Genomic DNA, 23,810 nt, shown 5'->3' on the forward strand with positions numbered 1-23,810 from the left:
GATATCAAATCCTTTGAAATACGTTACGCGTTCCCATTGTATGTGTTTTCTTGGCTAGATATGATTTGTTGGTAAAGTAGAATAGAATTATGGCGATTATACAAGTCAATGTCATGGGAAGAATTCAACATAGAAAGAAACATCGAATAACATCGAAACATGCGATGCTGGGAATGGTGCGAGTTTCATCATTGAATATTTGACAACATTTAATAATGAAATAAATCTGATGTTCCTGTGGGAATTGAGACACGTGAGAAAAACGCATTCGTGGCGTTCCGCTTTTAAATGAATCGGCACAATAACAATTGGAATTCCTGTTCTAGTGGGAATCCTGAAGCACGATTCCTAAAGAATACGAGCACGGGACCAGAAAGCATTGGTAGGATGCGTGAAACGTGAGGGATTCAATTAGAATTCTGGGGATAATGACATTCAATTAAGTTTCCCAGGTGCCAAAATGTACAATTGTGAGAATTTTATTCCTATTCGAATAATATAATATAGTGTATGTTAGTAGATGTGACATCTGTTTGTCGATTCCAGCTGCCGAGAAACTGGATCAAGCGTGAGTGAAGATTAAGCTCTCTACAACGATCTTTTTTCATAACACATTGAAGTATATTTGGAGAGCTTCCACTACTGTTCTGTTTTAACACAATTTCATCTAGTTGTTCATTTGCGTCTAATTTATCTACTACAAACAGTAAATTGTATATACAACAGTCTAGTGTGAAGCATCTCGAATAGTTAGTAGTGCACTACCAAAGGGGCGGGGCCTAAAAGCTGCAAAGTACTCGCGCTCTCCGTTAGTTTTTTTATTTCTACATAGTAAAGCATACTTTTTCCAATTTTTGCTCTCCGTGTCGGCAGTAACGGCTCATCGTTGTCTATAATAGTTCGGAGATTTCAAGGTAAGATCATTTGAATTCAAGATAATTGACTAAAATTTTGAAGCCACACGCAGTGCAGTGATTTTTTGTTCAGTGTTAATTTCCAATGATATTAGTACAGTTTAAATGTATTTGAAAAAATCAATGAAAATTTTGTCGCTTTTTCATAGTTTTTTTTAATTAAATTAGATGGTATTAATAATAACTGAACGATAAAATTAATCAATTTATCAGTTTTGTTTGTTAGAAGCAAAATATAGAACAAAACCCAAAGTTTTTTTTCAACAAAAAGAAATACGAGTTTAGGTATTTGACATAAATGTAAATGTGTGGTGAGCTGTGAATAATGTGAAAACAAAGCTTTTTCAAATGGTTGACCCTTACATAAGCATTACTAAACAAAAATATTTAAATTTTCAATAATTGAAAGAAAAATATCTCAAATGTATTAAAATGCTCATTAAAAATCTAATAAGGTTGAGGAGTCATGAAATATATCTATAACTGATTTCTTTTTATAAATACATAAAAAATCACAAATGAGGGTGTCCAACGTTGGCGTCGAAAAACAACTTACTCCTGGGATAAATTTTTCAATAGGCTTTTCGTTTCTTAGATGTTCGTATATTGGAAGTTGACATGTACTTTTTTTCATGGTACTGTTCGTACGGTTCAAACGATACACCAATATTGGCACAAAACTGCAAAATCGAAACTTTTTTACTATACTCAACAAAAATTTTCTCAAAGTGTTACTCACACCCCTCTGCTTCTAACCCCCTCAATTTGTAAACTTTAAATGACAATAAAAAGGAAAACCAATTTGTATTACTTTTTCATAAATGCAAGATTGCGCAATAATTAAATTACATTTTAAGTTTTGCTTAGCTTAGAGCGACTGTTTTTGATATCTAGAATGTTTATATGAATTGTCACGCCTCTGAACTTCCACACTTCATGATGTACGTTATGGATGACCATTAATTACGTTCAGCAATTTTTATGAGCATCTAAACTAGCTCTGCAATAATCGATACATCTTTTCTAAATAGTTGAAAATTATCACGAAACTTAAGAAAAATCAATATTCATAATCATATGCATTTTCCCACCTGAGGACACCCACATTTTCGGCATTTCACGGATATTATCCATGTGCGGACTTCTAGAGGTCCGAATCTTGACTCTGATCGTTGTCGTCAGTAAAATTCGTACACGGTTGTCAACAGTGTCAAACGATGCGTTACAATATCCACAGACGTTTGACGGAAGGATAAGTGCAAACAACGTTAGCGAAAACATTTACAATCTATGAGAGTCGATCCATGGATCGGTGAGCACAATAGACCGAAAAACGATAAGCACTGCACAAAGGCGACCCAGGACTGGTTGTTTCAATGTAGAGTGCCAGAGATTGACAGATCGAGAAGAACGTTGCCAGAAGCTGGATGTTGGTGTCGGGTACCCAATCGAATAGAGATCGGTACCGCAGGAAGAAAAAAGAGTTTGAAGAACAAGTGATTAGTGAGGCGTAGGAAAGACAGTCCCATATCCCGTCATGCTACGTACACACCAGTCAAGCAGTTCGACGAACATTGGCTCCACCCCCAAGAAAACGCTTCGGTTGCTGCTTTGTTTGAACGTGTGTGAAGTTGTTCGAACAACCATTTGACAGTTGGCGGCTCGGTTGGAAAAAATTAAAACGGTTTGATTTTGGTTTGAGTTGTCGGGGGTGGAGTCAAGGTTCGCCGAACATGTTTGAGCATTTGTAGTGAAGTTGCACAAACCCCCATATATTTTTTGATGGTTGGTGCTCGAGTTGGTGCTTCGGTCGTTCGTGTGTGATATTGTTGGTCGAATAAATTGATTGTTCGTGTCGGTGTTGATAAAAATTGATGAATGTTTGAATAAACGGGAGGTGGAGTCAATGTTGGTCGAACTGCTTGACCGTGTGTACGTTCCATCATGTGCAACGACCAAGAAGGGAATTTGCTGACAGAAAATAAAATCGAAGTTGCTGCCAACTGCAAACAACACGTCGAATCTTTATTAAATTGTGGATGTGACGGTGCATCAGTGAACAGAATAAACATTAGCGATTAGCGAACAAAAAAAACTATAAAACTGCGGGGAAGGACCAACTTTCGGCTGAACATCTCAAACATTACTATGTCTGAAACTCAATTTATGCATATGCACAACATGTGAGATTTAGTTCGAAAAAGGTATTGGAGGGTAACTGCTCCCTTCGGTGGGGTTTGATCTCACGAAACTAGTACGCTAGACAGGTTTCCTAAATAAGCTACGAATGATCTTCGTCGTCCTCCGCAGATTAGCGGGTACTGATGAAACCAAATTCCTAGCACCAGGCACGTAGCCGAACTCTCGCAAACAATTTCCAGAATTACAACCAAGTAGGGCAGACCTGCCCAACCTTTTCAAGTCACGGGCCAGTTTTTAGAATTCACACTAGCTGGCGGGCCAGAAAATATTCTGTACATAATGTAGTGAAGCAGATAAAATATTAAACAGAAGTTATCATCTATCTCTAAATTATAATTTGAAAAACGTATAGCAACACACTTGGTAAATGTGATCTGTTCTGGGGATCTGGCAACCCTGATTGGTACCACGCCATGAGAATGCGTTGAGTGTTGCGTTTGAGAGACTCACCGGAAGTATCGAGCGTGCGAAAAGAAGAGAGTCACGTCATTCGGTGTACTACTTTCGCGAGAATAAGACGTGCTTTTTTCAAGAAGTTTATTCTTGACGTTGTTCACGAAGAACGGATTTAGATTTGTCCTTCGTTTTCATTGCCATTAACGGTTGGGATTTGATACGACACATAACTTTATAAATATTTTCAAAAAATATATTGTATTTATTTCATTTTCTAGAAAAACTAAACACATTTTAATTGCGTTAAAACAATCTTTTTTGCTTATTTTGTTTTCGTCGTTGCATTAGAGTTCCATTTGAAACATTATATTAATCTATTCACACCGTTTACCGGATGTTGAAAAAATAGAAATTTCGATACTTTACAAGCATTCTGTTTTCAACAGGATGAGAGAAATGTACCAAATTTGAAGTCATTGAGATGTTTGGCGATATCTGCTAGAAAAGCCGAGTCAATAATCTATTCAGGATCATTCTGCTCGAGCAGTAGTTTTCCTTTATCTTGCAGAGCCTTTTCGAAAAGAATGAAATCTCCCAAGGATGGTACCAAGGCTAAATCAATAATATTCGCAATAATACAGCAAGTCTCCGTATTCGACTTTCATTTCGGCCAACATCATTTATAATTGGTGGGGGTTCAGTTCTTTAACGTTGATAAAGTTGATTGTCTGATTAACGATCGTCAATACTAGAAATATTGATCATTTTCACATATCGATTCTTTTGGTGAACATGGAATGGCAGGAAATTATCACCATAAATGTGATTGCTTTTCCTTTCTTAGAATTGTCACAACGCCATTGTTCATTCTTGTCATTGCTGGTGCTCTATCAATTGTAAGATCAATTAAGTTTTCGAAGGAGAATAAAAGGTCCTTTACACAAGTCTTAACACCCCTTAGGGTTTCCCCGTTAGTTGTTCCATGTTGCCAATTTTTCTTTCCAATTTCACGTTACGTAGCTTTCAAATCTTCTGCGAGAACTTTTACTCTTCACCGTGTTCCGCTCAAACTATGCTACAGAAAGAGGCAGTTTCTTTAGGACACGATGACAACAACAACCGAAATGCATTCTTAACAAGTTCTCCGTCCTGGAAAAAAATCATCCGTTTTTCCAAAATTTTACTAACAGCAAAACTGACCCGTGCTGCATTTTCAGACTTCGTATTAGCTCGAGTGATAACAGTTTGTTGCTTCTATAATCTATTGAACCGATAAATTGATTAAATAAATGGAAACATAAATTGAAACCTTTGAAATTCTATCAACTTTTGCTTCCTACCTGAGCCCTTTAAAAAACAGATTTTTCATAGAGTGCTTAAATTCAGATTTTATTCCTTCAATATAGCAAAACTTTCCGAACAAATTGACCAAATCGGCTTTCCATTTTTCAACGTGAGCATAAACTACTTTGAAAAATCTCTTAATTAAAACGCGATGTTCCACATCCATCTTTTGTGTCTTGAGGTCGCTTTGCAATCATTTCAAATTATGTAAAATGATATTTTTTTGTTTCAAATTAAAATTAATAGTTTTGCAGCGCGAGCTTCGATTTAAAACTTACATATTATGAAGCCAGCGGGCCAATTATGAGGTTATTTTTCTTATATGCGGCGGGCCACAAAAAAATGAAGCCGAGGGTTGCATCCGGCCCGCGGGCCGTACGTTGGGCAGCCCTGAAGTAGGATGAGTATTTAGTCTTGTCTGGCTCCTACACACTTGCTTCATCAGCAACTGCGCTCGTGAGGACCGATCAACGACGGATCACATGTTTACCCTGCGACAAATCCTTGATAAATTCCGGGAAGACAATTTTCAGACACATCACAGCTAGGGTGGCTCAAATTAGTATGGGAAAAACTTTTCCCATTTTTTTTTTTGATGGGCCGCCCTCTTATTCGTTTCTATTTGATGCCCTGATGCTCTGGACAAAATTTCAGCCAAATCGGTCAACGTTTGGGCGGTGCTAAACTCGTTGGTAGTTTATATGCAAAAATGTATGCAGAAACATCCAAAAACAGTGAAATGCAGTTGGTCGGCACAATTTACGATGAAGAACTATGATGCTCTTCCAGATCTTGAAGAATTTAATACAGAATGTTATGCTGAAAACCGCGAGAAGATTAGAGTTTGGCCGGCTAAGTTATTAGCATTTCTCTGAAGTGGGGTTTGAGCAAATTTCGTTTCTTTTACCTTTGAAAAGAAATAAATTCACCCTTACAACACTCCAGTAATAAACTCTAATCTTCTCGCGGTTTTCAGCATAACATTCTGTATTTAATTCTACAAGAACTGAATGAGTATCATTGTTCTTGATCGTAAATTGTGTCGTCCAACTGCAAATCACTGTTTTTGGATGTTTCTGCATACATTTTTCCATATAAACTTTCAACGAGTTTAGCACTGCTCAAACGTTGACCGATTTGGCTGAAATTTTGTCCAGAGCATCAGGGCATCAAATAGAGCCGAATAAGAGGGCGGCCCATCAAAAAATTTGAAAAAGTGTTTTTTGAGCCACCCTAATCACAGCGTATCATTCAGTGATACGAAACAAATTATGGTAAATTATGCTAGGACATGGTTTTCCGGCGCAACTGATACGGCTGATTCATGTAACGTTGGACGGATTGAAATTAAGTGTGATAGATGAAATGTCAATATCATTTGTAACTTTAGAGGAATTGAGCCAGGGTGATGAAGTCTGAACTCTGCTGCTCAATATAGGGCTCGAGGAGCGTTTAGGAGAGCTGATGTACAAAAAAGTGGTACCATCATCACAAGATCGAATATGCTTCTGGGCTTTGTGGACGACTTTGTGGACTTTGAGAACGCGGAAAAAACCGTAGGGTTCGTGGAGGGCCGCGTACACAATGGCTTTTTGCAGTTGAAGACGACCTGAGAGCGTTTTGAAGCGATTGGCTCACGATTCAGTCCAGTAGTGAAATATACTTGATTCGGCGTGGACTCATCGAGGAGGAGCTGTCATGATCAGCTGCAAGGAGCCTTTTGAGTTACTGCTGAATGGAAAATTGAACAAAGAGTACACAAATAGAATCAGGATTGAAGATGATGGACAAACAGCTAGACGAAGTAACGACAAGGCTATGCGAGAGCGAAATAACGGGAAGGTCGCTGAGATGGACGGAATCCCGATCGAGATGTTAAAAGTTAGGGGTGACCGGTTGAACGAAAAAATCCACCAAGTGATTGAAATGATCTGGGAGGGAGTAGAAATGCCGTCAAGCTGGCTTGATGGCCTCATATGTCCTATCTACAAGAAAGGGCACAGGGCACACAATGACCATCTAGATAATAGTTCTCCTCAATACCACCTACAAAGTACTCTATTGAATTCTAGTAATCTTGTTAAGGAGACTGTGTCCGGTTGCTTTTTCGGCAAACTCTGAAGCGGTTTTCAAGAAGGACAATTAACAACGGACCAGATGTTCACACAAATCTTTTAGGGTCTGTCTTATGTGACGATCTATACAAAATTTTCAGATCTTTCATACAAAAACTGTAACATAGGGAGAGGGGGGGGTCAAAAATGTCCATTTTTTGCGTTACGTAATTAATGGATCTTCGCTTAAACTTAGGCTTTTGTCCGATTCGCGAATTAAAATAAAAATTAAAATCAAAAAGGACAGTTCGGAAATTATGAAATCACCCGCTCATAAGAATGGCTCTCAAATTTAAAATAAATGCGACAGACTGAAAATCATCGAATAAGCCTGCTCGCAGAACATGATTACTTTTAACAGATATAGAAATTAGCATTGTTGGGTAGCACCAGCCATTCTTATAACCGGTTTTTTCATCTTAGAACTGTCACTTTTAAATTGAATTAAATTTAATACGTGAAATGATACAAAGCTTAAGGGTCTGTCTCATTTGGAGAATTAAACTTAAAAGTGACAGCTCGAAAATTAGAAAATCACCCTGTCATAAGAATAGTTGGTGCTACCCACCAATTCTAATAAGACATCGATGAAAAATGATTCGATATCTCTCCAAAGTAATCTTACTCTGCGAGCAGGGTTATTCGATAATTATTGAAAAGTCACTTTTGAGTTTAATTTCAGTTTAATTCTCCAAATGAGACAGACCCTTAGGTCTCAGAATTTATTTGAAGTTCGAAAATGTGCAAATGTTTAGTCATTAATTGGTGAAAAAATAGTTATACATATTAAAATACTTTTAATTTCTTGTCGGGTGCAATTCTCCACCTGTTTTGAAAATTAAAACGTTTCACGCAGGAGGAAAACGATGTGGTTAATTAAAAGAAACGAAAACACGTCGACGTAAGTGGATACCCTATTAAATGTAGATGCATACTTAACAATATTCCCGAATTTTCTTAATTTGTTATATATCTCGCAGATTCGCATACAATTTTGCTATACCGAACCAAAACAAGAACACCACCCTAAATGCAGGATAACTATCAGCATCAAGATCTGAATCGAGACAACTATAGATACTTAGTGGAATATATAGATGAGCGAAGATAAATCCTCTGTCTCCAAACGAACTGTCAAACGTGTCTCCAAGCAAGCATGACGTCACGATTTCAATGAAAATATTAAGGGGTGTGATGCCATATGCACCTGGTACACGGTCAAAAAAACGAACCCATCCATGCTTTCGCTCATCTATAGATTCTACTATCTATAGCAGTGTTTCTCAATCTGGGGTACATGTACCGCTGGGAGTACCTTCGCTGGCCCTAGGGGGTACCTCGGACAAAAATGCGTAATGGCGGACGTATTGAATTCCAATCGTAACTTATTGATAAAGTTTTGATAATTGTTTTGATAAAAGTTTTGAACTTTGTCTTGTACATAACATGCATGGTGATCAGTAAATCAAAGCCAATTAAATTCTACCCTGCTCAAGGGCTGCGGAACAAAAGATCAAACGGACAAAACGTCGAATGAGCAAATTTGAAAAATCTTCAATGTAGTCTACCTGATCTAAACAAAATGTTGAATAATATGTTGGGAATATGCTTTTGAACTGAAATCTAGAATCTAAAGCCTTCGTTTGAGAGGCATGAAGGCTTTTTTCAGAGAAGACTCCTTTCAAGAAAGTCGGAGCCTTCTTTCAAGAGGCTCAGAAGGTTATTTTCAAAATAGCTCCCTTCAAGAGGCTCGGAAGCCTACTTTCAAGAGGCTCGGAAGGTTTTTTTCAAAAGGCTCGGAAAGCTCCTTTCAAGAGCCTCGGAAGCCTACTTTCAAGAGGCTCGGAAGACTACTTTCAAGAGGCTCGGCAGCCTCCTTTCAAGAGGCTTGGAAGCCTCCTTTCAAGAAGTTCGGAAGCCTACTTGCAAGAGGCTTGAAAGCCTCTTATCAAGAAGCTCGGAAGCCTTCTTTCAAGAGCCTCGGAAGCCTCCTTCCAAGATGCTTGGAAGTATCTTTTAAGAGGGTCGGAAGCCTTAGTTTAACACGCTCGGAAGGCTCCTTTCAAGAAAGTCGGAAGCCTTCTTACAAAAAGCTCGGAAGCCTCCTTTCAAGAAACTTGGAAGGTTCTTTTCAAAAAGCTCGGAAAGCTCCTTTCAAGAGGCTCGGAAGCCTTCTTTAAAAAGGCTCGGAAGCTTCCTTTCCAGAGGCTTGGAAGGTTCTTTTCAAAAGGCTTGGAAAGCTCCTTTCAAGAGGCTCGGAAGCCTGCTTTCAAGAGGCCCGGAAGCCTCGTTTTAAGAGGCCCGGAAGCCTACTTTCAAGAGGCTCGGAAGCTCATTTTAAGAAGGCCTTGAGGCCTCCCTCCAAGAAGCTTGGAATTCTTCCTTCAAAAGGCTCAGAAGTTTACTTTCAAGAGGCTAAGAAGCGTGCTTTCAAGATGCAAAAGAAGCCTCATTTTAAGAGGCTCGAAAGCCGCCATCCGAGAGGCTTGAAAGCCTCTCTACAAGACGCTCAGAAGTATTTTATCAAGAGGTGAGGAACCCTACTTTCAAGAGGTCCAGAAGCTCCTTTCAAGAGGTTCAACCTTCTTTTAAGAGGTACCGGAAGCCTACTTGCAAAAAGCTCGAGAGGCTAAAGCTTAAGAGGCTCGAAAACCTACTTTCAAGTGAAACGGAAGCCTCCTTTCAAAAGGCTCGGAAGCCTCTCTTCAAGAAGCTCAGAATTCTTCTTTCAAGAGGCTTGGATGCAAAGGAAGCCTCCTTTTAGGTGGCTCGAAAGCCGCCATTCAAGAGGCTCGGAAGCCTCTTGTCAAGAGGTGCGGAAGCCTGCTTTCAAGAGTTTCAGAAGCTTCTTTCAAGAGGCTCGGAAGGCTCCATTCAAAGGGCTCGGAATTATTCTTTCAAAGGCATGGAAGCCTATTTTCAAGAGGGGGTACCTCAATTCATGCGAAAGTTTGGAGGGGTACCTCTCAAGAAAAAGGTTGAGAACCGCTGATCTATTGGGGCAACCATTCCAATATCCACGACGAGATCAGTGATTATCGTGACCATCAGCAGCGGATTGTGGCTGTTGTATACTATATACTATATACTTTATAGTGCAGAACACCAAACCGGTTGGTTTTCCAAGAGGTAAAAACCTAGGTGCAAATTTGCTTGAAAATATTGAAAATAAAATAACTGGTATTATCGAAAAATTCACGTTGTCTGTGCTCTAAGGTCATATTGACCCAAAATTGAAATTGTTATAACTCTTGAATGTTTGGTTAAAATCCGGATTTTTTAGATAGATCGAAAAATGAATTAATCGTTTTTTAGGACGTTACCTAAGATTGACCATAGGTTTTCGTTTTCGTAAGGGGTTTTCGTAAAAAAAGGGTTAAAAAACAGTGTTTCCTACCCATTTCGAACTGCACCTTTTCAAAAAGGTTATGCAGGAAGGCATGTGCTTTGATATGAGGCATTGATTAGTTCATAATTTGGCCGCTAGGTGGTAATATGTATGAAACCATTATTTTAGACTGCCCATGATACTCCGATAAATAAAATATTGTACATTGTAAATATTCTTATCAAACAAATTTGGAAATTGTAAAGATGATGTCTTCAGCAAAGATCGTCTGAAGGGAATGGACTGCCATGTGAAAGGAGATGTTATTAGGAATTTTACAAATAGGTGGAGCGAGTGTGCCTGCAATATTCTTATATTAGTGAAATATTGCTCTAGCTTGAAATCCTTTGTACCTACACTCAAGTTGTATTCGGCAAAATAGTTCCGCATGTCCAGGACTACAAAGCAGTGCTCAGTATATTGAGTACTTCTTCCAAGAAGCGGCGCTAGTGAGCAGTTATATTTGAGCATATTATTCCATGTAGGATCTTATGTATTTTGAGGCGTAGTTTTTTTAAACAATGTTGCGGAAGGGTCTTCCAAAGGTTTTTGGTTATTCAAGTAATCCCTGGAGTTAAGGCCTTTGACCTACGCGCGTAACCAAAGGTCAGCCAGTCTGTTTCAAATGTGGTACATACTCTTAGTGATATTAAGATTAAAAATTTCAAATACAGTGAAATTGTATTAGGTATTGTTTTACACCTAAACATAGTCCGAAAACACAATTTTATCTAAATGATTATTATATTTGATCAAAAGAAACATCAATATATTACGCAACGCTTAGCTTCATACAATTTATTGAACGATAGCATAACTGACCGCACGCCATCCTGGGTTGGCTGTCAATAGAGACGTTAGATGCACCAGAAAAACAGCTTGGAACTTGATATTGTAATTTGTCGCATATGAATAGGAAACCCAGCAAAGATTTTCACGACCCCTCAAACGTCATAAATTCTTAGGGAAGTTCATTTTGCGTTGGTCTATTCCGAAGTATGTTGCTGCTAATGGAAACGATAGCTATTTTTATTTCACTATTTTATTTGTATAAAAATCAAGCAGATATTCAATTCAATATATTTTTTATTTTTAGTAATAATCAAGAAGTGGACAATTGCATAAAGTGGTTTTCCCATTGGAAATTTGTCGTGAAAGGCAGATCCATAACAGTCAAAGGAATGCTGTTTTCTTTAGCAATGCAGCATGGCCATGGGATTTGCAGGTGCAAATTTGATTCGGCAAATGATTACTCAAACATTTCTACTTTTACACAAACAACTTATTGAAATGGAACCCTTTTTCTTTAAATTGTGTGTTTGGACCTAAGCTATGTTAATAATTGGTGTATATTTAATATATTATACAACTAGCAGACCCGACGAACTTCGTTTCGCCTAAAATTTGATTTATTTTCTGATTAATTCTCAAGTTATGAAGAAATTTATGTTTCATTTGTTTGGGAGCCGCCCTTTCCAAAGGGGGGAGGGGTCTCGAAACATCTTAAGAATCTTCCCCGGCCCTAAAAAGCTCTGCATACAAATTTTCACGCCGATCGGTTCAGTAGTTTCGGAGTCTATAAGGTTATGACAGACAGAAATTCATTTTTATGTATTAATTTAATCCTGTATTTTAGCCTACTGAGGCATTGGTCCGATTCGGTTTTGTTAATTTTTCGGTTTTGTTAATTTTGAGACTTGTTCGCTGTTTGAGTTCGTACATCGTTTTCGACGAAAAGAGATACAGAAAATTTCTAGTTTGAATTTTTCTGGTCAAAAATTGACTTAATTAAATTGCTTACCAATGTAAACGGGTCGGGTTCGGGTTTGCTAAGAATGTTCTGTCCGGGTTCGGGGTCGAGTTTGAGAGAAATTTATAAATCGAGTTCGAGTCAGGTTCGCGTTTGCAAAATCTAAAATCCGACCACCTTTACAGCTAAAGATGCTGACAAAAACAACTAACGGCTGGAAACGAACCAGAAAACATGCGAACAAACCTCAACCGGAGGATCTACTACAATTATGTCATTGCCAACATGAAGGAACAGCTGGCCAAGGTCATGAAGGAGAACATGCAGACATTTATTTTTCTTTAAAAATTTATTTGCTTATATTCCGGGGATTAAACCACCCGACTTGGACATTAATTTACAATGTTCTGAAAACTCATATGTGAATATGTACATTACGTAAAGGATATTGATTTGAAAAATGTATTGGAGGTAACCACTTTCCCTTTGATGGGACTCGAACCCACGACCCTTAATACGCTAGACTGGTGCTTTAACCAACTTAGCTACGAAGGGCCTCCGTCGGGCTTCGCAACCTAGCGGCTACTGAATGAGCTCGAGATTCCCAAATTGAACGCATAGTCAAATCACTCGCAATCTTAATCTTAATCCATGAAGTCTTGAAATTGTTAACATTTTCTCCTTCTAAATCAGTAATCCCCAAAGTGCGACCCTCCTACTCTTTTCCTGCGGTCCGCGAAGCATTTCAGAGAATACACTAAATGTGGCCCATTGTATGGCGTTATACGACAAATTAAGCTTTCATAGTGCTATTTTTTTGCATTCGAGGATTCTATCCAGTTTGCAACATTATGTTTTTGACATATAAGGCATGAATCGTGTTATCATCATGTTTATGAAATTCATCACTTCATAAAAATTATGTAGGCCAAGCCCAAAAGCAGACGTATTTCGATGTTATTGCTCCGGGCTATCAAAAAGCAAATGTGTGTTTTTTCATCGCGGATTTCAACGAGCTTTATAGCTGAATGTAAGAATACCGTTGCCTTAGACTTTTATTCATAAATAAAAAATAAGTTAGATTTCGGCGAAATTCAACTGGAAAATTGATGGGAAATTCTTCAGAAAACACGCTGACCATCACCTGTCATGTCAACGTACTTAGGGTCTGTCTCATTTGGAGAATTAAACTTAAAAGTGACAGTTCGAAAATTAGCAAATAACCCGCTAATAGGAATGGCTGGTGCTGCCCAGCAATTCCAATAAGATATCGATGCAAAATAATTCGATATCTGTCAAAAGTAATCTTGCTCTGCGAGCAGGGTTATTTGATAATTATTGAAATGTCACTTTTAAGTTTAATTTCAGTTTAATTCTCCAAATGAGACAGACCCTTAAAGCTACGGAAAATATTGAATTAAATCAAGATTTTTTTTTCTAAACTCCGATATTGTTGAAGAAAAGGTTCAGAAAATTCATTCATTCAAGCATAAAAGCAAGGCTCGGAATGCAGATTTATTCAATTTCTATTCAATACTGCTGGAATGATCACCTGGCTTCAAAACACTTTTGAAACATGCTGTCGTTATATGCATAATGGCCCGTTTACATATTTGCTAGTTCTAGCGGAATATGTAAACGGGCCAATAAGGCCATATGTTCATTTGGAAAAAAAAAGCTCAGAATATTTTCTACCAACTGAACCGAAAAGTCTGAAAGAGCAGAAACCGTTGTATCTACTTATACTATAGTCAGCTACGGCAATAAAACCTGCAAAATGCATTGTCCTTACAAGTATGTTATTTGAAAAAGACTAGTTATAAACTGGGTGCTGCGGATAGAGCCACTTTTCCGCGCTCAAGCGAGTAGAGGGATATTTTGAAATCACTTCCATAAACAAAATTATTTTGCAGTTACTTGGCTGTCAAACATTTCCCGCTCTTCGAATTTCTCTTTCCACGCTGCATGAGGGCGCACAAATGCGCTAGACTCTACATGACTTTACGATTGTTTACGTACTTTCATGCTCCAATCAGCTGCTGAATCTCGTGAAATTTCGTAACGAGTGCTTTTTAGTTGCATTCCTACTAATTTTCCACTCGAAATATAATGTGAGAATATTTGTTACAAAGAATACAAAACTCAAACAGTTTAGTCAAAAGTTTATTTTTATTTTTTCCCCAAATAATAACAATACTTCTCAATAGTTTAGTTTTATTTTTATTTTTTCCCCAAATAATAACAATACTTCTCAGTATCAGATCAGAAACGAACATAACCACAATCTTCAATGTTTGGCTCCGGCACAATAGAAATTTTTGGCTTCAGTTTGACAACCAAATCGATTCTATCCGCACCACCCAGGTTATAAAAACTCATGTTCAGGGTTGTTATGGAGATCCTGAAATATTTTCCGCGCCAAATCTGCGCCGACTAAAATCAAATCCGCGCCATTTCCGCGCGACATGAAATCCATTCCGCGCCAAATCCGCGCGACTCACAATTAAATTCTGACACGTGAAATATCAATTTTATTCTTCTTTAAAGTTCTTTTTATAATATTACTGATTTCAAATATGATTTTAAACTGAAACTTTACATATGTTTGTTCCAAATTGAAAACAGGACTAAGAAAAACCGCAGTCAGTATTACAACCCTTCTAGATGGCCCTATTCACCACTAGAAGTAATGAAGCTAAGTAAACATGAACTAAACAGCCAAATCTATTTCAATAAGCATAGCTTTTTAGATGAGATGATGATTTTAGCATGTTTTGTTCTGTTATTGTCAGTGGATTTTTTGTTGATCGAACTTTATACAATTCGGCGCAAGATGCATAATTAATTATAGATAAGCTTGGCAAATCATAAAAAAATTGCCAAAATCGTAACTTCTTCTGAAGTTATAAAGTATGCAACTTTGTTGTAATTATTGATCACAAGACAAACTTGCGTAGATATTAAGGAATTAGATAATACAGGAATTAGATAAAATAAAACTTCTGTAAAACAATTATTTGATTGTTTTTGCCGGAATTTTCGCTAAAATCTTCAAGAATATCTGCGAAAATTCTTCCGAGAATTCCTGCACAAATTCATATTTTGTGCGCAGGTTCAACCCAAAAATTCCAGTGAATTCTAGCGGAAATTTTCCTACAAATGTTGGCAGAAATCCAACTGCTCTTGACTTTTTACAGAAATTCCTGTGATCATTTTTATAACCTTCCTGATTTGTTTTTGTATATTCAAGGCGGCATTCTTGGGGATTTTTGAAGTCATTCCTGTGATCATCGCTCCAAGAAATTCCGATGAAATTCTTTCAAAAATTTCATTATAATTTTTCGAATTTCAAATGCTGCAGAAAACCCCTTTAGGCTGTGGAAATTTTTTTACAAGTAATTTATGCAAGGATCCTCTTAGGTTCTGTTGGTAATCCTGTAGAAATACCATCGGAGTTTTTTGAGAATCATCTTCTTATTTTTGAACGACTTCTGCAGAACCACTTAATATAATGAGGCATCAAACCAAAGAACATTTTTGTCTTTTCAATTGTTGTATACCTCTTATTCGCTAAGGGCTTGGACAATTCCTAAAAAAAAGGTTAACAGCATTCAAACGTGATTTTGTTCTCAACAACATTTGCTAATAAAAATAAGGCCCAATAGACTTAAAAATAATTTTTGAATTGTCGTCCTTAGATCTAGCATTATATTTATTAAATTTCACCTAAAACTAAATCCGTGCGAAACCCCAAAATCGTTATGTAAATCCGCGCCAAATCTGCAAAAACCGCGAAATCCGCGTAGTCGTAACAACCCTGATGTTGTACTAACATTCAATTTGAAATAAAAACAAATATTTCAAATATACTGCGGCCCGCTTCAACCAGGAGGGTGAAACGCCTGTCATCCGCGGTACAATGGCACTCTACCCAACATCGTTTTTGGTACTTCTGTTTTCGGTACCCAGTTTCTGGGTAGTATACCCGAATTCAGCGCTCATTTTGGGTGATTGGTTCGTACGCAGTTAGTGCTAATTATCGGCAATCAATTTCTCCTGGCGAAAACTTGCAATTGGTTGTGGTACATCAAGCCTTTTGTGTTTGTATGGCTTCTTTATGTCGAAAAATAGCTCGTTGCTTCTTCCGAAGTTTTGTTATCATGAATCAAACGAAATTAAAACAAAAACATTGTACGCCATGTGAAATGAATGGTGGGTAAGCGTATTAACCTTCTCTTCAGTCCCCTGGCTTCAACAGTTCAAAATTAGTTTTTACTATAAAGGTTAGCTTGCGATCGCATCTTGAATTTTTGGATAAATTTGTTTGTCAATTCCCCAGAGGCAAATAGTATTCGGTCCAGTCATGTGGTACAGACCAAACAGTTTAGTTATTTCTACAAAATTCATAAAATGTTTAGACACTCTTTAATCAAGAAAAATCTAAAGTCAATCCAATATCTAAGAAATGTCCCTATTGTCAATATGAGCCATTTATACAAAAGCACAATCAGTAACACCAATCAAGTTAATTTATTTGAAAAGTGTAAAGGTGTAACCGGTGTAACATGAACGAACAATATTTTAGTGATTGATGAATAAACGAATCAAATGTGTAAGGAAAATTAAGAAGGGGTTATCGTTATAAAATGCACTACAAGAGTGAGACAGTTAGAACCTAACAGAGGTCGCAATAAGGAAACAATCCGGGAGACTATAGAAGCTACAAATACAAGGTCCAACAGAGACAGGACGATAGACAGATACAGACACCAAACTAAAGTAGAATTCTCAAGAGGCACATGTGTTGGTCCCAAATAAACAATCGTGTAGTCACTACATTTACGATAGCTACCAATACGCGCGTGTTACACAGAGAAGTTACCCACAAAACTAAACGCAACAGAAGAACAAGGTGAGATACTCATCGTATATACTAACATAAACAAAATTAAGAAATAAGAACTAGAATAAAAAGGGTAAAACTGAAAAAGATACTTGCTTTCTAATCGCTTCTTCCATGCTACATTTTTTTCATTGGAATTTTTAAATAGATCTAAACTTTGCTGTATCTTTTCGACCACCTGCCGATGGCCGTTGTGCTGCTGCTGTTGGGCGCCAATGGCGGTGGCACTGCAACTACTGCTAATCAGGGCGTTCGAGCTGTTCGCGTTCGAGGGGGGGCTGCTACCACCACTACCACTGCCACTAGCGTTGAAGCCGCCGCCACCGCCGCTGCTGCTGCTGCTGTCATTGTGTGTGGGGTTCGCGACAGCAGCAGGGGAAGAAGTAGAAGATGGCGCCGCCCCAACCGCCAGTACTGATGGTGGCAACAACCGCGACGACGATGATTGTTGTAGTGATGGTGGTGATGATGGTAGTTGTACAAGAAGGTGTGATCGATGTGTTGATCGGGTTGTTGTTGTTGTAGTTGTTGTTGGTTTTGGTGATGGAGTTGGAAGAAGTGGTGATTTTCGTGGTAGTAGTGGCGGCGGTGGTGGAGCATTAAAGGATTCAGAATTAATAACATTGGTCAAACGCTTACGGGCTTGAAAGTGGTAATAGTTGGAACAGTTGCTAATGCTATTACTATTACTATCGGTTAGTCGGATGGTAGTAGTAGTAGTAGTGGTATTGGTAGTAGAGAAAAAATCATTACTATTGTTGGCATTACGGCTATGGTTCGTGGTGGTGGTGAATTTGGTGGTTTTATTGGTTGTTTTGGTGGTATTATTGGCAATTTTGGTGGAAGAGGAGTTGGAGACTGCGAAGGCATTCGCGTTGCTGCCGGTCTTGCTGTAGTAGTGATTAGACTGCGCTAACGGTTGCTGATACGGCACCACTTGGTTCTGATTGTGGTGTGGTTCTAGTGGTTGTTGCAGTCGCGGCTGCTGTTGCAGCTGATTGTGGTGGTGATAGTGATAACTCGAATAGTGGTTGTGGTTGTTGTTAGTGTAATGGTAGTGGAGTTGGTGTGGGTTGTGGTGGGAATGGAAGTGACTAGAGGGTGTGCTGTTATTGCTATAGGAACCGGGGTAGTGGGGGAAATAACCGGAATTTGTGTGGTTGTTGCTATTATTGTTAATGTTACTGTAACTAGCATTTCTAGTAACACTCTTATGGCTAGCGGTTTGGTGAAAGTAACTATTGGTAGTACTGTTATAATGACTGAAATTTGAACTTGGACTGGCTTGATAAGGGGAATTACTGTTGTTTGTTGAGTGCACATTGTTGTTGTTGTTGGTATTATTATTGTTATTGTTGTGGTTGGGTCCGTTCTGACGATCCTTGTATTCCCTTTCGGAACCACCCTTGGTTCCCTTGATGGGAGTTGTGGCCGCCGGAGTTGCTGCATCCGACTCCGGCAGTGCCGGCGGGTCTGACAATGGGAAAATGCTGTTCTCGATCATCGGATCGTCGCTGGTGAAATCCACGTTCTGTAGCGGTTTGATCGGGGTTAGCGTGGCACCGTCTTTGAACTGGATGAAACTTCGTAGGGCTGCCGCCGCAGCTTCGATTCGTGCTAATTTCTTACTTCGACCGTGACCCATGAATTTTTGACCGTCAACCTAAGAGAATGAAAAGAAACAGAATTCGAGTTCAGCTCAATATTTTTTTTTAGTTATTATAATTTATATAAAATAAAATTGAGCAACTTAAGACACGCGATTGCAGATAGCTCTGCTCGGCCATATTTTGAGCTATTGTTAGCGCAATATCATGTTTCTCTGTAAAACGGAAGCTAGAAATTTCTAATATCGGATCAGATCAGACGATGACTGAACATCGTCTCCGGGTTTTTTATCTTCCTCCGGAAATCACGGATAATGAACTGTCCTCAACCCTTGAAAGATAGGAAAAAGTGGATCGAACCGTTTGCGAGAAATGTCCTGGAGTCTTGGGTGTGAGAGGTGTATATATTGGCCTTAGAGACTAAATTCCGCCACGCCATCGATTGAGGCATGCAACAGAAAAAGAAAGTGTCCCCTCTTTCACAATCATGTTTGTATGAGGATCACGATATACATAAGTAGTTCACTTTTATGTGGATATTTAATCAAGCAAAAAAGGACAGATTGGGTTGCGAAGAGAAGACAAAACCGCGATAGAGAGATGAAAACAAGAACAGTCAGAGTCATAACCCGATTGCGAGTAAGAGTAGTTCGTTGCGGTTCTGTGTGGACCATATTATCACGATCGGTATCATTCTGGAACGAACGTCTGACTTACCGCAGTTCGCATATTGAATCCGATTAATACCTCGTTACGGTATGCATGCACTCACGTTTCGAAGCCGAACGCCGCTGCCTAACATTAGGCGGCTACAAGACGATAGACTAGCTCAAGATTACTCGCAGCAGTGGTTCCCCTAATGCGCCTTCCTATGGTGTTGCAGGATTATTCTTCTCCACTAACAGCTTCGGCACCGTGCCTAGTTCAGTGGTTGCGGTTGTGGATCGAATATCTCTCCAGCCATCTTTGAGATAAGCTGCGCCAAGCTGCTCTTCCGTTATAACTAGCTTTCCAAAAGAAAGAAGAAGAAGTCTTTTCTAATATCCATTTTTAAATCAGGGAAAAAAATCTGATATTAGAAATTATCGTGGAGTGACCATTATTTCATGTATTCCTAAACTTTCTGAATCAATCATCAATAGTTCAACTAAATGAAACATAAAATAACAGATGCATAACACGGGTTCTTTAAGCGATTCAAGACGGGTTTTTTTCGTCATATTTTAACATAAATTTTGGAAAAACTGTATCAAAAACGGATGCAAACCATAAAAAAGTAGAAACATGGGGGAAATTTTTTTTTTTTTTTTGAGATCTTCCAGGGCTTTCAAACCTTCCTTGAGTTCAGATCTTGATGGTCTACATAAACAACAAATCGTTTAAGGGGCCTAATTTGAAGTTGGCAATGATACATGAGACATAATTAAACTATTGTTATCAAATCGCAGTATTTCCAGAACATCAACGGTACTCCAAACTATTCTTGAGTTCAGATCTTGGAGATCTACAAGACCAACAGAGTGATAGATAGTTCCTGATAGTTCCTGAGCTTGTGTGTTAGTTGTAGAAATCCCAAGGGACATCATTACATCAGTATATAAATAAAATCATTCCCAGAAAGCTATGGTACTCCAAACCATTCTTGAGTTCAGATATTGAAGGTCTACAACACCAACAAAGTGATTCATTGGTTTTCGATCTTGTGTGTTAGTTGGTGAAGCCGCATGGGACATCATTACACCAGTATATACAAAATACAATATTCCCAGAATATCTAAGGTACTCCAAACCATTCTTGAATTAAGATCTTAGAGATCTATAAGACCAACAGAGTGATTTAAAGGCTACTGAACTAATGTGTTAGTTGCAAAAACCCCGCGGTACTCCAAACCATTCTTGAGTTCAGATATTGGAGGTCTACAAGGCCAACAGAGTTATTCATAGGTTCCTGAGCTTGTGCGTTAGTTGGAGAAACCCCATGGGACATCATTATACCAGTATATACAAATCATAACATTCCCACAATATATCTACGATAACATACATGAGTTCAGATATTGGAGGTCTAAAAGACAAAGTGATTGATAGGTTCTGCTTGTTAGTTGTAATTGCTCCAATGTTAAGAAAAAAAAACGTGTTGTTATGATCACAAACATCGCATCCACATTTTTTCGTACCTTTTATCGTCAATAGTGTTATAGAATAAAGCGTTTCTTGATGACCAGCTGTACATGTGTATTGTTGCTACTCTATAATCGATCAGAATTAGAGTAAGTTGCACCCAGGAAGCATTGACACTCTCATACTTACTTGCTTCATACTTATTATACATATTATATATAAACAATATTCTCAATCAGAACTGCAATTGAGTTTTTAGATTCTTTTTAGATTCTATATGACGTACGATGCACCATAAGTTTACCATTTCTATTGGTATTGAAACCACCAAGGGGTATTATGAGATGACAGTCTAACCAGTAAATGAGAATTGCGTACTTAGAACTGAATAAAGCTCGTAACACATTCAATCGACAACATAATTGGTTTCAGTATTGCACGAAAGTGGATTTTACCAAAACTTGATATGTAAGAGTAAAATAATTTACGTATGAATAATATCACAAAATTTCACTTCAGACACTTTTCACCATACTTACACCTGTGTTCAGAATAATAGCAGCGGAAGCCGTTTTTCATACAAAATGGTCAACTTTGACAAGCTGTAACTTTGCACCCCGATGACCGATTGAGCTGAAATTTTGGCAGTGAACTACAAATATGATGAATTTTACACATAGTAAGTATCAATTTCTTCGAATGACGCGTTCAAAAATTACGCACTAGGTCAAATTGTTCAAAATAATAGCAGTTTTTGTTTTGGAAATATCAATAAAACAATTGATTGGAATGTTATCAATTTGAATTCAGGTGCTGCGAGACACTAAGTTTAAAATTTAAAAAATATAAATGGTTGAATTTGACATTTGAATTTGCCAATTTAACAAAAATAAAAACTGCTATTTTTTTGAACAATTTGACCTAGTGCGTAATTTTTGAACGCGTCATTCGAAAACATTGGTACGTGGTATGTGTAAAATTCATCATATTTGTAGTTCACTGCCAAAATTTCAGCTCAATCGGTCATCGGGGTGCAAAGTTACAGCTTGTCAAAGTTGACCATTTTGTATGAAAAACGGCTTCCGCTGCTATTATTCTGAACACAGGTGTATCCCAAAATGAATTAAATGTAATAGCTAAAACATGTTGCTAAAAAAAAATTATCTTTCGGTTCATCTGCAACCATTTGATGTGATTCTGCGAGATCGTCAACAGAAGGCATTTCAGTAAAACTTTCATTTTAGTTGTGAAATCATCAAAAACAACCAGATTCGAATCGACACGTTAAGCTCTGGTGTACTGCTAAAAACATGCAGCACACTAGGACTCTAGGAGTAAACTTTTTGGAAGCAGTGTACCAAGAGGTATCAATTGTTACGTTTCTCAATAATAATCTTCTTCATCGAAAAAAAATTATTGGACTGATAATTGGTGATTGTTTTTTCGAGAAATGCTCCTATCTACATTCACAAGGTGCGTCACATCCTTACTGGGACGGGGGATTTGAGCAGCCTGACGATTAATAAAAACACGAGAAAGACAAAATGCTGAAGGTTCTTTACAAGAAGTGTGTCGAAGTGGGAGGGGTGTTGAGAATGGTAATTGTTTTGCGTGACGTACTTTATGGATCTTCTCTAGATGACCTTCACCATACAAATCTTATTGCGGTAAATTCATGCTAGATTATCGTAAATCTTCTTGTTGGTCGATTTGAATACAAATAATTGAACTCATGGACAGTTTAAATCGTCGTACTAGTTCAACGAATTCTATATTGTGTCTATAATGGTGTAACGAAGTCGCGTGGAGCTATTTCAACTCAAAACAATAGTGGGGACATCGAAGATCTCCATGTTGATCGATTTGAACATTAGGATCTGCGCTCAAAAAAAAGTTTGGAGTGTCGTAGATATCGAACGAATGATGTAGCGTGTTTGTAGGGGTGTAACGAAGTTCCGTGTAGCTACTCCAACTCATAAAACTAGTGAGAACATCGAAGATCTTCATGTTGATCGTTTTGAATATCAGATGCTGCGTTCAAAGACAGTTTGGAGTGTTGTAGAAGTTCAACGAATTCTGTAATGTCTCTATAATGGTGTAACGAAATCCCGTGGAGCTATTCCAACTCATAAAAATAGTGGGGACATCGTAGATCTTCTTGTTAATTGAATTGAATATTAAGATCTGAGTTCAAGGACGGTTTGGAGTATCGTAGATATTGAAAAAGATCTGTTATATCGCTGGACAGGCGCAGGATTTTATCATAACGCATTTCAAATTCAATCATTTAACCAGAATATGGTAAAGTATGGTATTGATTCCTTAGAACATCAAAATTACAATTCAAGGATAGTTTGGATGCTCTAGATCATCCTAGTGCCCGTAACCTGACCTGTGCAATATTTTTCCTGCATGGAATAGTTAATTTTGAACATGTTTGCTGAAGATTGAATCGGTTAATGCAGCGGTTCTCAACCTTTTTCTTGAGAGGTACCCCTTCAAACTTTTGCATTAATTGTGGTACCCCATCTTAAAAGTAAGCTTCTGCCTTTCTTCATGAGAGGCTTCTGAGTTTCTTGAATGCCAGCTTTCGAGTCACTTAAACAAAGGTTTCCTTTGCATCTTGAATGGACGTTTCTGAGACTCATGAAAAAAATGCTTCCAAGCCTCTTGAAAGAAGAAATCCGAGCTCCTTGAAGCGAGGCTTTCGAGTTAGTTGAAAGAAGGCTTCCGAGCCTCGTAAAAGGAGACTTACGAGTTACGAGCCTCTTACAAGCTTACAGTCTCTTGAAGTAGGCCTCCGAGCCTCTTAAATGAGGCCTCAGCGTCTTTTGAAAGGAGTTTTCCGGGTCTCTTGATAGCAGGCTTCCGAGCCTTTCGAAAGAAGGCTTCCGAGCCTGTTGAAAGGAAGCTTTCAAGCCTTTTGAAAGCAGACTTCCGAGCCTCTTGAAAAAAGACTTCCAAGCCTCTTGAAAGGAGCCTTCCGAGCTTTTTGGAAGAAAGCTTCCGACCCTTTTAAAAGGAGGCTGCCGAGCCTCTTAAAAGTAGGCTTCCGGGCCTCTTAAAATGAG

At 38.2% G+C, this 23,810-nt stretch overlaps 1 protein-coding gene across 3 annotated transcripts in view; it reads right to left on the bottom strand.

The window, feature by feature from the left end:
- The window catches only part of LOC134205803 (double-stranded RNA-specific editase Adar), a 209,953-nt gene that overhangs the window by 20,462 nt on the left and 165,681 nt on the right, over positions 1 to 23,810 (bottom strand). For all 3 annotated transcript variants that reach the window (XM_062681399.1, XM_062681398.1, XM_062681400.1), the window contains 2 exons: positions 18,314 to 18,674; positions 17,108 to 17,425 (listed from right to left, as the gene is read on the bottom strand). In XM_062681399.1, the coding sequence (XP_062537383.1) occupies positions 17,108 to 17,425; positions 18,314 to 18,674 (679 nt within the window). The remainder of the gene's footprint in view (positions 1 to 17,107; positions 17,426 to 18,313; positions 18,675 to 23,810) is intronic.

This window comes from Armigeres subalbatus, chromosome 1 (assembly GCF_024139115.2).
Source record: "Armigeres subalbatus isolate Guangzhou_Male chromosome 1, GZ_Asu_2, whole genome shotgun sequence".
In the NCBI taxonomy this organism is placed as follows: Eukaryota; Metazoa; Arthropoda; class Insecta; order Diptera; family Culicidae; genus Armigeres; species Armigeres subalbatus.